Here is a 15,122-nt window from a genome sequence, read left to right on the forward strand (position 1 = left end):
AAATTTTTACAAATACATTTTTTCCATTAGCTTTTCAGTTTTTGACAAAGTTTACTACTAAAATTGGGCATTATCATCAATAGGAAATGAAAAATGCTCGCTTGATTACACCTAAAATTTTTACTTTTAACCGCTAGTGAAGGCCATATGGGCCAGTGTGCCACTGCTTGACTAACAGGAAATTTTCATCTTTGACTTATTAAATTGGAATTCCCTTGCCTCTTTGACGTTCTATTTGTATTGTCAAAGATAAGTGATCATTTTGGCCAAAAAATTGACTCTGAAATATAAAAGTTCATACGCATTTTGTGTGCAGTTCAGTTTTAAATTTTTGGTGAATAAGCTTTGTTGCCGGATTCGTGTTTTATGATGGGAAGCTTCGTAAGTTGACGGCGAAATGTTGTACGTGAATAAATGTTGGGTTTTATCTGCTTTGGACATTTAATACTAAAAATATAATTCTTTCATCTACCGGTGGCAAATCGGAAGTAGTTATCGAAATGAAAAGATGTTTGAGAAAATTATCGAAATATTTAGAACAATTGTAGTCCAAAAACTGCAGAATCAGCCTCACAAGAACACTATGATGAAAAAATTCAAAACATTTTTTTTTAATACACGTTGTCATACAGCTCGGGTGAAGAAGCTTCGAGCTTATAATCTCATTTAGCGATTACATTTAACGGTTAACCAGAAAAGGCAATTCGGGTGATTGCGGATAACAACTTTTATACAAGAAGAATAAAAGGCTTTCTCAGTGAGATATGTTTTGTTTTTAATTATTTCGGTCTTTGTCAGTGATTAATTTTTATTTTCAAACGTTTTCTCACTATCACTGAGATCGTGTATAGTGATTTATTGCGTAAAGGGCCCATTATTGATACTTAGCATAGACTTGACTTGGCTTGAGAACTGTCACAGTTCTGTTAAATGAACATTACATATTACTGATCACTCAAAACTTAGCAACACTTAACTCGATTTAGAAGTCTGGTGAATTTTGATTTTCTATGTAAGTTCTAAGTGACGTTTATATCAACATTCATGTTGATATTTAAAAAAACTTTTATTTTGGTTTATAATATAAAATTTATTTTTGTTTATTTTTGAGTTTAGATATTTTCCAACTAATTAGAATTTTCTTTTTTTTTGAAGTTATTCAAAATTTTAAGTTAACACGAAAACTCAATTAAAATTATTTTAAAAATTAAAGTAAAGAGTACAAAGTAGTTAACACTATATTTACTCCCCCTCCAAGAAAATTTGAAACAAACAAATGATTAATTAATATTAAATGTAACCTTTTTTTGTTTTTTGTTGTTTAATGTATTTGTATTTAAATTAGTGTTAATAAGTATGTTTGCTGGTTTAAGTAAATCAATTGAAATATTTTTAATAGTATTTTTGTATTGAATTGTAAATGTTTTATGTTTCTTAGAGATAACTTTAAAAGGTCCTTCATAAGGTGATTCTAAATTAGATTTACGAAGAACTTTAACAAAAACATACTCACAATTTTCTAATTGTTTAGGAACGAAAAAATTTTCTTTATTATGATGAAACACTTTAGAACGAACAAGCGAAAAATATTCTCTTATTTTATGAAGAGCGTCATTAGAAAAATCATGTTCTTTATTACTATTTGAAATAATTAATTCACCAGGTATTCTAAGTGTTTGGCCATAAACAAGTTCAGCAGATGAACATTTTAAATCTTCTTTAATAGAAGTTCGTAAACCAAGTAGAATGAATGGTAAAATGTCAGACCAATGAACCGAGTCGTTTGATGCTATAATTGCTGCTTTTAAAGTTCGATGAAATCTCTCTATCATGTCATTTGCTTGGGGATGGTAAGGAGATGTATGAATTTTATGAGAACCTAAAAGTTTAGTTAATTCCATAAAAAATTTTGAGGTGAATTGTGAACCTTGATCTACTGTAATATTCAATGGTATACCAAATCGTGGTATATAATTTTGAATAAAAGTTTTTACTATAGTATTTGTTGAAATATCTTTAAGTGGATAAGCTTCAGGCCAACGTGAAAATCTGTCAATAATTGTTAAAATATAACAATTTCCATTTGAAACTGGAAGAGGTCCAACAATATCCATATGAATATGTTCAAAACGGCCTGATGGTATTTGAATTTTTTGGATAGGAGATTTAGTATGTCTTGAAATTTTGGATTTTTGACAATTGATGCAAGATGAAGTCCAATCGTTAATCTCTTTACGCATGTTAGGCCAATAATATTTATTTTGAATTAATTTTCTAGTTGTTCTTATACTTGGATGAGATAATGAGTGAATTTTGTCAAATATAATTCTTCTCATAGAATGTGGAACATAAGGTCGAAAAGGTTGTAGAGAAACATCACACCATATATTTAAATTAATAACTGGAATATGAATTTCCTTTAAATTATTTTTAGAATTTTGATCAGAAATGGTTTTTTGTAAAAATGTATCAGTTTGCTGTTCTTTATATAAAGTTTCTAAATTTATATCTTGAGTTGAAATTGCATTTATTTCTGGAATACGGGAAAGTGTGTCGGCAACTATGTTGTCTTTTCCACGTATATATTGAATATCATTTGTAAATTGAGCAATATATTCAAGATGACGTAGTTGACGAGGAGATCTATCTACTTTAGAATTTAGAACATGAATTAAAGGTTTATGATCAGTATAAATTGTAAAAGTTCTACCTTCAAGAAAATGTTTAAAATGTTTAATTGAATTATAAATTGCCAAAAGTTCACGATCAAATGTTGAATATTTAGTTTCTGTTGTAGTTAGTTTTCTTGAAAAATAAGCTAAGGGTTCTAGTATATTATTGCTAGTTTGTTGAAGAACTGCTCCAATAGCAACATTTGATGCATCTACTGCTAATGATAAAGTAAGAGGACTAAGTTCTGTTGCTAACATTTTAATATATCTGTGATAGTAATTTATCATACCTAAAAATTTTTGTAATTTATTTATAGAAATTGGTTTTTCAAAATTTGTTATGATTTCAATTCTATCTAAAGATGGTTTAATACCTTCGCCTGAAATTTCGTAACTTAAAAAATTTAATTTATTTACACCGAGAGTACATTTTGAAGGTTTGATATTTAAATTATATTCTTCAAGTCTTTTGAAAACTGATTTTAAATGATTTATATGTTGATCTTCATTATCACTGGCAATAAGAATGTCATCAATGTATGTAAATACAAAATCGAAATCAGAAAATACTTCATTAATAAAGCGTTGGAAAGTTTGAGCACTGTTTCGTAAACCGAAAGGCATTCTTACGAATTCAAACATTCCAAAAGGGGTAGTTATTGCAGTTTTATGAATGTCTTCTTCTGCCATTGGAATTTGGTGGTAAGCACGCACAAGATCAATTTTGGAAAAAAATTGTTTGTTTTTTAAATCAATTGTTAAATCGTGAATATGTGGTAAAGGATACCGATCTGGTGTAGTAATAAAATTAAGTCTTCGATAGTCTCCGCAAGGTCTCCAATCATTTGGTTCTTTTTTAGGAACGAGATGAAGTGGAGATGCAATAGGAGAATTTGAGGGTCTGCATATACCCGTTTTAACTAAAAATTCAAATTCAGCTTTAGCAATTTTAAGTTTGATTGGATCAAGACGTCTGGGTTTCGAAAATGGTAAAATACCTTTTGTTTCTCTCCTGTGAACCGTATGGTGTTTAACTTTTTTAGTATAATCTGGTTCACAGGTAATAGATGGAAATTCATTAAGTAATTTTGAAAACTTATTTTCGACAATAGGAATTTTGAGTGAGAAAATATCAGAAAATCCAGAAGATCCAGTAACTTTAATTTTTGTAGTAGAATCCATTATTTCTTTATTTTTAATATTGACAATAATTCCGAATTTTTCTAAAAAGTTTGCTCCTAAAATTGGTGTATCAATATTCGCAATAATGAATGGAAATTCAAAATCTCTTCTTAAACCTAAATCAATTTTAAGTACTTTTGTACCGAAAGTTTCAATTGAAGAACCGTTTGCTGCGGTCAAAGTAAGATCCGAATTTTTTTTATAAATTTTAAATTTAGAAAAAGGAATAACTGATACAACTGCACCTGTATCGATAAGAAAATTAAGTTTATTGAATTTATCAAATATGAATAGGCGACGAGTAGGTTTAATAATAGTTCCATTATCCGTCACGGTCATAATGGATCGTTTCAGTTTAAATTTTGTTCGTAATTTGAATTATGATTTTGATTAAAATTGCATGGGGGTATACATTTGAGAGCGTTATTCTTAAATTTTGTGTGATACCAACAAATAGTTGTTTGTGAATTAAAATTACGATTGTTTGAAAAATTTCTTGATCCTGAAAAATTTCGAGATTTAGATCTATTTCTATCTTTAGATCTTGAACGGATTTGTAATTGATTAATATCATTAGAAATTTTATTTAAATTTTGATAAATAGTCGTATTTAATTCAGTTAAATTTTTAACGCATTGTTCTAAAATATTATTATTTATACTTGAGACTACAGGAGATTTGGAAGAATGAGGTTTATTGATTAAATCAAAAAGTTTGTCAGCTAAAATAATAATTTCATCTCTGTTTTGATTATTATTGGAAGTCAAATGAATTTGTATTTCTTGTGGTAATTTACGAATCCACAATTTAAAGAGTAATTCTTGGCTAACTATGGAGGCAGAACCTATAAGTGATTTCATAAATCTGAATAATTCAGATGGTGAACGATCATCAAGTTCAGTTTTTGAAAATAATTGTTCTAATCGTTTTTCTTCGCTAAGAGAAAATCTTTCACATAGAACTTTTTTGATTGTATCATATTTATTAAAAAGAGGAGGTGGGTTAATAACATCTAAAATTTTAGATATAGTATCTCGTTGAAGAGTAATTAGAATATTTTGAAATTTTAAATTATCATCATTGATATTGTTAATTTCAAATTGTCCTTCAGCAAACAAAAACCAGGCATCAGGACAATCTTGCCAAAATTGTGGTAATTTAATAGATTTAGTAGAAGGAAAATTTGTAAAGTTATCTTGTGTTGAAGTATTTTGTGTTGTATTAGAGATGTTGTTTTGTGTTGTATTAATGTTAGAATTTTGAGTTGTATTGTGAGTCATGATGTTATTTGTATGGTTGATATTTTGATTTTCTGAATTTGTAAATTTACGAGTTCGTATTGGTGAACGTAGAACTATATGAAAAGAAATTTAAATGAAAAATTTGAAAATAAGAAAATATTTAAGAATTTTTTGGAAAGGGAGTTAACAATTTAAATACAATATTTAATTTTATATAAAAAATAAATAAATTTAAATAACGTATATTAAAATTTTTAAGATATAAAAATAATCTTAAAATAAATTTGAAAGTTAAAAGGTTTAAAATTTTAATTTAAGTTATAATTGAAAAATTTAAATTTAATATTAAAATAAAAATTATACTTACATAAAATTAAATTTAATAAAAAAATATTAAAATTAATAAGTAGTTGATTGATGATTGTTTAAAAATATCTTGAAATTAATATCTGGATTATTTGATATTGTAATGCTTTTAAAATATGCAATGGCTTTGTTGTTTTCTTTGTAAATCTCTTAATTTTCATCGTGATGTCTTCATTTTAAATCTGTTCTTGTGTGTATTGCGTGCAAAATTGTTGTTGTGGCTTGGATAACTCAATCGTTGCTTTTAAGAGTATTAGGTTGTAAATGTTTTAATTTTGTTTACACACACGTTTTTAGAGTTTTTTATGTTTTTAATTTGATTTTCAACATTTATTCTATGTTTTAATGTTTCGTATATATAATTTACAGCGACTGTTATATGAAATTTGCACAGAATGTTGTTGTATTGCTTCACTAAGTTTAGTATAGCTTTTGAGAAATTGAAGCGATTCAGGCAATGTTTCGAGAAGATTTTTAGATAAATTAACGTATGTAGCTAATATGCTCTCTGATTTCGTTTGGAATACCTCATCAAGAATTGTTGAAAGATATTGCATTGTCATTACAGTCGTCAGTTGGACGACGTGGGCTATTCAAACTATCTACACTCATGTTATATGAACTTTTTGGTATAAATGAAATTGTCGATGATGTCGATGATGTATCACTTTGATAAAGATGTTGTTGTTTTTCGATAGAGGCACACGCACGTTCACATAATGTTCATAGAATACGCGTAGTATGGATTTAATCGAATTGCCGTCGATTTGTAAGTTAATTAAATGTGCCAAGGAGGTCATTGACAATGGTAGATTAGTTGTTGAATTATTCGTAAAATCAAGTTTTATTAGATTTTTTAACAGCGAAATTTCATCCGGAATTTTCGTAATTTTGTTATCGCGTAAATCGAGAGTAGGTCAGAAGGATCGTTGGTAGGATCGCCAATATATCAACATTCATGTTGATATTTAAAAAAACTTTTATTTTGGTTTATAATATAAAATTTATTTTTGTTTATTTTTGAGTTTAGATATTTTCCAACTAATTAGAATTTTCTTTTTTTTGAAGTTATTCAAAATTTTAAGTTAACACGAAAACTCAATTAAAATTATTTTAAAAATTAAAGTAAAGAGTACAAAGTAGTTAACACTATAACGTTTACATTTTAAATGCTATTTGTTTCTTTCCATTTCATTTTGGCATTTTGTCAAACAAATTGACATTTATTGATTATGATGCCAGATTGTATGCGTCAAGTCAAGTCTATGCTAAGTATCAGTAATGGGCCCTTTAGGCTTTTTAAAACTGTTAAGTTGCGACCGTAATAGGTTTCGGTAATGGTGAATCTCTCTTCTGTTATGATAAAATTAACATTATAAGGGTATGCAAATAATTGTTATTTTTCAAGATGAACAGCATATCGTCTTTGTCCGGATCGCGGCCACTATTTCTTAACAATTTCTTGATTGTTCGGGATAATTTTGAGATCATTGAAGGGTTCTTATTATTTTTATTTAACTTTATATTTTAGTTACTTTGGACTTTGTAATTTTCAAATGTATTATAAATATATTAATTTTCAATATTGATTTTTCAATTTTCAAAAATTTTCATTATTGTGAAAAATAAAAAATAAAATAGACGCATACATTTAGGCGTTTTAAAAAATATAATTTAAAGTTTTGTTAAAATAATAATACGTGGTTTCAATTACTATATTGGCGATCTCTGCCTATTTTAAAAAAGTGTGTGTGTGATCATACAAATATTTAAAACGATTTTAAATATATAAATTATACGGGATTCCTAAACGCAACTGTAGTTATTATGGAACATTCTTAAATTAAAATTTTGCAAAGTAGACGATTTTTCTTGTTCATTGCAGTAACTTGGTGTGGTGGAATTATCAAAAACGTTTTTATTTTGAGGTCAATTTGACCAAGATAATTCAGACGGCTGTTCAATTCGATAAAAATCGCAATATAGTGCACACCGCCACAAATTATACAATTTGTATTAAAAAAAAAAAAAAAAAACTAAATAAACAATATAACTCTATGAAAAGTATATATATAGTCAATTTAAGTCGTATCATAATCGACATTTGCTTCTAACACCTGCTATGTATTTTTGATTTGGAACCTATGATTTCTTTGAGCAAAAGTCATTTATGCGTTTGTGCGAATGAAACGTTCTATTGAAATATTTAACTTAATTAAATCACATAAAATTAACGAAAGTTATTAAAAAGGAGGTCCACATTTGTCAAATACAAATGCTTCAAAATAGTGAAACCAGCATCAATCAATCTGTCAGAGGCTCAATCCTTTCTAAAGCCATTGCATAATTTAATCAATCAATTTTAAAACCATTGCACAATACATTGTCCAATTTCATCAATCAATTTTAAAGCCATTGCACAATATTAAAACCATCGTCAAATTTCATCAATCAATTTTAAAGCAACTACACAATTAAAAGGGAACAAAATTTTGGAAGAAGAATTTTGAGGTTGGTTTGTTCTAAGTTAAATATATATATATTGTTTATGTAATTGATATTAGAGAAAAATTGTAAGTTTACAAACGGCGATGGTTACTAGGACATGTTTCTGAATTTCACTTCTTCAAAAGGAATATAAACAAAAAGGCAACTCTTAGAGACCAATTGTACAGCGAACAACGGAACATTCATGTGGCGTAGCAGCTAAAGGCTTGCACTGATATGAATGTTGGAGATTCGAGTTCAACGCTCAGCTCCCGAAAAGCTAGCTGATGAAGAAGTGAAATTCAGAAACATGTCCTAGTAACCATCGCCGTTTGTAAACTTACAATTTTTCTCTAATATCAATTACAAAAACCATTGTATAAAGCAATATGAGCAAAGCTCGCTAAGTATTATAATCAAATACTGTAAAAATCCGAACAAATGTTACTAAGCTTTCAAAAGCGCGCCTAACAATCATATCCACACCATTAGGAATAAACTACATGCAGAGTGTATGTGCCTACATGGTGATCAAAAGGCATATAAACAAAAAGGCATCTCTTAGAGACCAATTGTACAGCGAACAACGGAACATTCATGTGGCGTAGCAGCTAAAGGCTTGCACTGATATGAATGTTGGAGATTCGAGTTCAACGCTCAGCTCCCGAAAAGCTAGCTGATGAAGAAGTGAAATTCAGAAACATGTCCTAGTAACCATCGCCGTTTGTAAACTTACAATTTTTCTCTAATATCAATTACAAAAACCATTGTATAAAGCAATATGAGCAAAGCTCGCTAATTAAATACATATATATTGTTTATTTAAACAGTTATTATAAAATATAAATATTTTTTATAATATTGATATTTAATATTTTACTAAATTTGTAAACTCCTTCTTCAATTTAGTTAAAATGTTTCATTCTCCACGACACAATACACACACTTCTACACTCACACAAAATTTAAATGATTCGCTTATTGATCAAAATAATTGCGAAATTTGTGCTACATCTGTCAAACTTCCACAATTTTGGACTAGTTGTCCAGAAGCGTGATTTATACACGCTGAAACACAATTTAGCACCAAAAATATAACTCAAGAGAATACCAAATACGAACACATTATAATAGCACTTCCACAAGACGTAATAGTAACAATTTTAGATTTTATCCAAAATCCTCCCCTCACTAACAAGTTTAGTGAACTCAAAAAAGTTTTAATAGAAAGACATTCTCTTAGTGAAAATTCAAAGCTTGACAAAATCTTATATGATTCTGAAATGGGTGATCGCAAGCCCTCTGAATTTTATCGGTCATTAATTTTGTTAGCCGGTTCAAATTTTAGTGAAAATATTTTAAAGAGAATTTGGTTGAGAAAACTTCCCAAAAATTTAAATGCAATTTTGGCTAGCTCAAGTTCTAATAATATTAATAAATTAGTAAAATTAGCGGATAATATTTTTGAAGTTATGAATAAAAAAGAAGTTTTCTCAGTAAATACAATATCAGATACAAAAGCTCAAAATTCAGTTATTGAAAATCTAGTTAAAACCACTTCTTTAATGTGTGAAAGTTTTCAGAAACTTTCTTTGGAGTTAGCAGAAATTAAAACAGAAGTGTATAGGAATAAATCTAGGTCGCGTTCTAATTCTAGGAATAATTTTAGAAATTCTTTTAGGCATCGTTCTAACTCGCGTAATAATCCAAATTGGTTGTATAGATTTCACTACAAGTTGGAAATAATGCTAGAAGTTGTGAACAACCTTGTTCTTATAACAAAACAAAGATTCAACAAACTAAATTCTTCCGTTTTGCAGCGACGAACAACGGAAATTTAGAATTTTCGACGCGTCGCTTATTTATTTTTGATAGAAAAAACAAACAAAATTTTTTAATTGATAGTGGAGCAGAAATTTCGGTATTACCCGCGTCTAAATTTCCTCGTACGAAACGTTCAGACATAATTCTCACTGCAGCTAATGGCTCAACAATTGCCACTTACCGGAAAGGCTTTTAAACGTAAATTTGGGTTTAAGACGTGAATTTCCCTTTACATTTTTGATTGCGGATATAGCCAAGCCAATAATCGGCGCTGATTTTCTCTGTAAATATGGTCTTCTTATAGACATTAAACATAAACGTTTAGTAGATCCATTAACCAATCTCTCAGTTAATACAGTATCCTACTTTTGTGATATGCCATTACCTAAGTTATTTGTGGTTGACAATAAATTTACAAAATTATTAAAAGAGTTTCCGTCACTTATTTCAGAGCCAGATTATACTAAACCTGTTAAACATACAACAGTACATCGACTTGTAACAGAAGGTAGTCTTCCATTTTCTAAGCCCAGGCGCTTAGATCCGGTAAACCACAAAGTCGCAAAGACGGAGTTTGATTTATTAGTTAAAACAGGCATTTGTCGGCCTTCAAATTCTTCAGTAGCATCACCACTTCACCTTGTACCTAAAAAAGAGATGAATGATTGGCGTCCATGTGGTGATTTTAGAAGATTGAATATTGTAACTGTTCCTGATCGTTATCGCTTACCTCACATTCAGGATTTTAAATACCTTCATAATAAAAATATATTTTCAAAATTAGATTTAGTTAGGGCATATCACCAAATTCCTATGACTGAAGAAGATATTTATAAAACTGCTATTACAACTCCTTTCGGTATGTTTGAATTCATGAGAATGCCTTTCGAATATAGAAATTCTGCACAAACCTTTCAAAGATTTATAAATGAGGTAGTAGGTGACTTAGATTTTGTATATGCTTACATTGACGACTTACTTATTGCAAATAAAGAGGAAGAACAACATTTAAAAGATTTACGTATCCTTTTTCAACGCCTTACAGAGTACGGTTTAAACATTAAACCAAGTAAATGTACTTTTGGTGTAACAAATATAGATTTTTTAGGACATAACATTTCTGGAACAGGTATTCGACCTTCCAATGAAAAGGTATCAGCTATTCGCAATTTCGAACGTCCAAAATCAGTTAAGCAAACAGAAATTTATTGGTATGGTAAATTATTATCATAGATACATTCCAAAACTAGCAGAATTTACAAACAAAATTTATGAGCTAATTAACAAAGTAAGTGAGAAACGTGACAAAACTTTGGTATGGGACGAGAATTCGAATGAAGCTTTTGAATGCATTAAAGATAAGTTTGCATCTACGATATTGTTAAATCATTTTAACAAAAATGCTAAATTATCTTTAATAGTAGATGCATCTAACACAGCGATTGGGGGCGTTATACAACAAAATTACAATAATAAAATTGAGCCCATTGCATTCTTTTTTAAAAAACTTTCTCCAACTGAAATAAAATATAGTGCTTTTGATAGGGAGTTATTGGCGATTTACTTAAATATAAAACATTTTAGATATCTGTTGGAAGGAAGACAATTTACAGTTTATACAGACCATAAACCTTTGACTACTGCTTTAAATTCAAAAACAGAACGAAGTCCCAGACAAACGAGACACTTGGAATTTATAGCACAATTTACTGATGACATACAATACATTAAAGGAGAATCCAATGTTGTAGCAGATACGCTATCTAGAGCTTTTGAGGTTAATGCAATATATAATACAGAACTGAATTTTAAAATTTTACAAACTGAACAACAAAAAGATGATGACTTAAATCAACTTGTATCTGAATCTCAATATCTAAATTTAAAACTAATTAGTATTCCCATTTTAAATTTTAATATTTGGTGTGAAATTTCAGGAGACACTCCTAGGCCATTTGTACCGAGTAATTTGCGAAAGACAGTATTTGATATTTTACATGGAATAGCACATCCGGGTACAAGAGCTACACGACGGCTCATAGTTAAAAAATATTATTGGCCTAATATGAATAAGGATATTAATATTTGGTCAAAAGAGTGTCTTAATTGTCAAAAGTCTAAAGTTTATCGTCATACAAAATCCCCTGTTGTCAAAATTCAAATTCCCAAGAATAGATTTGAACACATCCATTTAGATATAGTTGGACCATTACCTATTTCAAAAGGACATCGCTATATTTTAACGATTATTGAAATATTTACCCGTTGGCCTGAGGCATATGCATTAAAAGATATTTCAGCAATTACAATTGCAAATAAGTTTTTTAGAGAATATATTTCTCGATTTGGAGTTCCGTTAAAGATAACAACTGATCAAGGTAGCCAATTTACATCGAAATTGTTTTCAGAGTTAACTAAATTACTTGGTAGTCACCAAAATACAACATCCGCATATCACCCTCAAGGAAATGGTATGGTTGAAAGGTTTCATAGACAATTAAAGACTACTATAATAGCTAGAGAGGACACAAATAATTGGTATGACGAGTTACCTGTCATATTACTTGGTTTGCGATCTATTTACAAAGAAGATATTTCGGCTACACCAGCGGAAATGGTTTTCGGTCAGAATTTACGTTTGGCAGGGGAACTTGTTGTGACATCAGCTAAAAATTTCTCATCAACTGAGGTTTTAAGTAATTTACGTGAACATTTTCGAAATGTTAGATAAAATTTAAGTCATCATAAAGATGCTGATACTGGAATTTATGTTCCAAAAGATCTTCAAACTTGTAAATTTGATTTTGTTCGAGTCATTAATAAACATTCATTACAACAACCATATGAAGGACCTTACAAAATTGTGGAAAAAGACCAAAAATGTTTTAAACTTCAAATAGATAATAATATTAAAACTATTTCTATTGATAGATTAAAACCTGCAATAATTGAAACAACGGACACAAACAACACCAAGAATTTACATAAAAAGAGAGTTACATTTGTTTAATGATAAATTTTCTTGAAGGGGGAGTAATGTAGGGTTCTTATTATTTTTATTTAACTTTATATTTTAGTTACTTTGAACTTTGTAATTTTCAAATATTGATTTTTAATTTTCAAAAATTTTCATTATTGTGAAAAATAAAAAATAAAATAGACGCATACATTTAGGCGTTTTAAAAAATATAATTTAAAGTTTTGTTAAAATAATAATACGTGGTTTCAATTACTACAATCATTACGAGACTTTTTGTAGTAATGCTTTCAGGAAGTCGTTCGGGAACATTTCGGGGTCTATTTTTGGACTAATTTAAGATCGCTTCGGGATATTTTTTGGATCAATAGTGACTAATAATAAAAAATTTTGCATAATTTTGAAAAAAATCATTTACAAATACGAAAAGTCTTACTATTATCGGATAATCTAGATTTGTTATCAAAAGTATATCGATTTGTTATTGATTAGTTATCGATAAATTACCGGTTTGCCATCGGAAAAATTTTAATTTTTCTTCGAGGATTTATCTGTAAAATATCGAATTGTTATCGCAACTTTTCGACAACAAATGAATATATTTTCTATAAAAAACTAATATTTTTCCGATGATAAATCAATATTTATTCTTGTTATCGATTGGTTCCAAAAAAAAAGTATATTTGCTGTGTGAAAAATATTCAAAATATCGAATTGTTATAGCAAAAATATCGACTTGTTTTCGAAACCGATGTTTTGTCGGTAACTTTTCGATAGAAATATTTTCGATATATAATCGATATATTTTGACAAAAAATGGAAATTTTTCCGAAATAAAATCGAAATCTTTCGATATTTTTACGATATCAATTCGATATATTTTCGATAAAAGTTCAATACCTTTCCGACAACAAATCGACACTTTTCTATAAAGGAACCATATTTTTTCATTAACAAATCGATCAACGTTTAAATCTACTCAATAAACACACTTTACAAGGTTGCATTTGCAGTTTGAAATAATTTATTACGCAATTTTTTTTAAATTTGCATTTTATTATATGATAAATTGCGTAATAAATTTGCCAAATGGTACAAATTGCCAATTTGGTGTGTTTTTGTACACATTATAACAGGGCGTATTTTATCGGTAATTCGGTTGTTCTCGTTCACTGACCATTTCTTTTATTTTGCTTCTCTGTCAGAAACTCATGGTTCAACTATATGATTGGCTCATTCTGCAGCAACAACATACCTTTGTTCAGGTTGTCAAAATCTGTGTGTTGGTGTTAGGCGAATGGAATGGAGGGAATATAAGACGCTAAATTAGATGCATTTACTAAAAATAAACTTAAAATGTTGTGAAATATTTGTTAATAAAAAATTTAGCACGACGGCAAAAACGAATTGACAATTTGTTTTGGTACATTTTGCGTTTGCCATTTGCTTTTGACAATCCCTATGCCAGTGAAAAGAAAAAAATAAAATCAGCTGATGATATGAGCCAACCATATAATTGAGCCATGCAGAAACCGAAACGATAAGTACAGGCATTTAACCGACATTCAAAGAGTGCTCGTTAAATAATTGTTTTAATTGAAAATATCGGTTTCCGGAGCTGTTATTTGCGATCTCTGATCTTGATCATATCTTGTTTCGTTTTTTTTTTTATGAATAAATGATGGTAATGTATGATTTTTTTCACCCTCAGAAAATCACCAGCTTGCTGCAAAACTGCTCGTCGGAATATTTGCTTCACCTATAAGAGCGCATTTCAAAAAATTCGGTGGTGGCGGCTTTGAAGGTGGTTATGCAGGTGCCTTTGCCACAAGCAATGTTATAAACAATTCTCAACTGGCACCAGTGCAGGTACCGGTACCGGTTCCAGTTCCAGTGCATGTGACGAAATTTTTGCCTGTACCAATTCATATATCGCGTCCTCTGAAGTATGGCCTAACAGTGGTTGGGCTGATGGTTTTGGTGGTGCAAGCGCTTCGGCGTCGGCATCTAGTTTCGGTGGAGGATTTGGTGGTTTCGGCGGTCAAGGGTTAGAATATTTCGGCGGAGAAAGCTTTGGAGGTTTTGGTGGCTTAAGACGTCGTTAAAAATTTTTATTTATTATTATATAATTTTTCTTGTTATCAATATTTATTTATATACTATTTTATTAAATTATTAAAATGGAGTTATGACAAAAGGTGACCCGTATTTTATTTCAAATATCTTGCTGTCTTTGCGATAATAATTTTTAATTGACACCAAGGCATTTTTCCAGTGCATTCTCTTTCCGAATAACTCTGGCTGTCCAAGGAAAAGGAAGGTAAATAGTGGAGATGGGATATAGTCTCAATATGATTTTTATGAAGATAGTGA

At 29.3% G+C, this 15,122-nt stretch overlaps 1 protein-coding gene across 1 annotated transcript in view; it reads left to right on the forward strand.

Moving 5' to 3' along the window:
• LOC137235738 (uncharacterized) overlaps positions 1 to 14,824 on the forward strand; it is a 126,302-nt gene extending 111,478 nt beyond the window's left edge. Inside the window, exon 6 of the mRNA XM_067758602.1 lies at positions 14,461 to 14,824. Coding sequence (XP_067614703.1) covers positions 14,461 to 14,801 — 341 coding nt within the window. The 3' untranslated portion in view covers positions 14,802 to 14,824. The remainder of the gene's footprint in view (positions 1 to 14,460) is intronic.
• Positions 14,825 to 15,122: the final 298 nt, after the last annotated feature.

This window comes from Eurosta solidaginis, unplaced genomic scaffold (genome assembly GCF_040869045.1).
Source record: "Eurosta solidaginis isolate ZX-2024a unplaced genomic scaffold, ASM4086904v1 ctg00001059.1, whole genome shotgun sequence".
Lineage (NCBI taxonomy): Eukaryota > Metazoa > Arthropoda > Insecta > Diptera > Tephritidae > Eurosta > Eurosta solidaginis.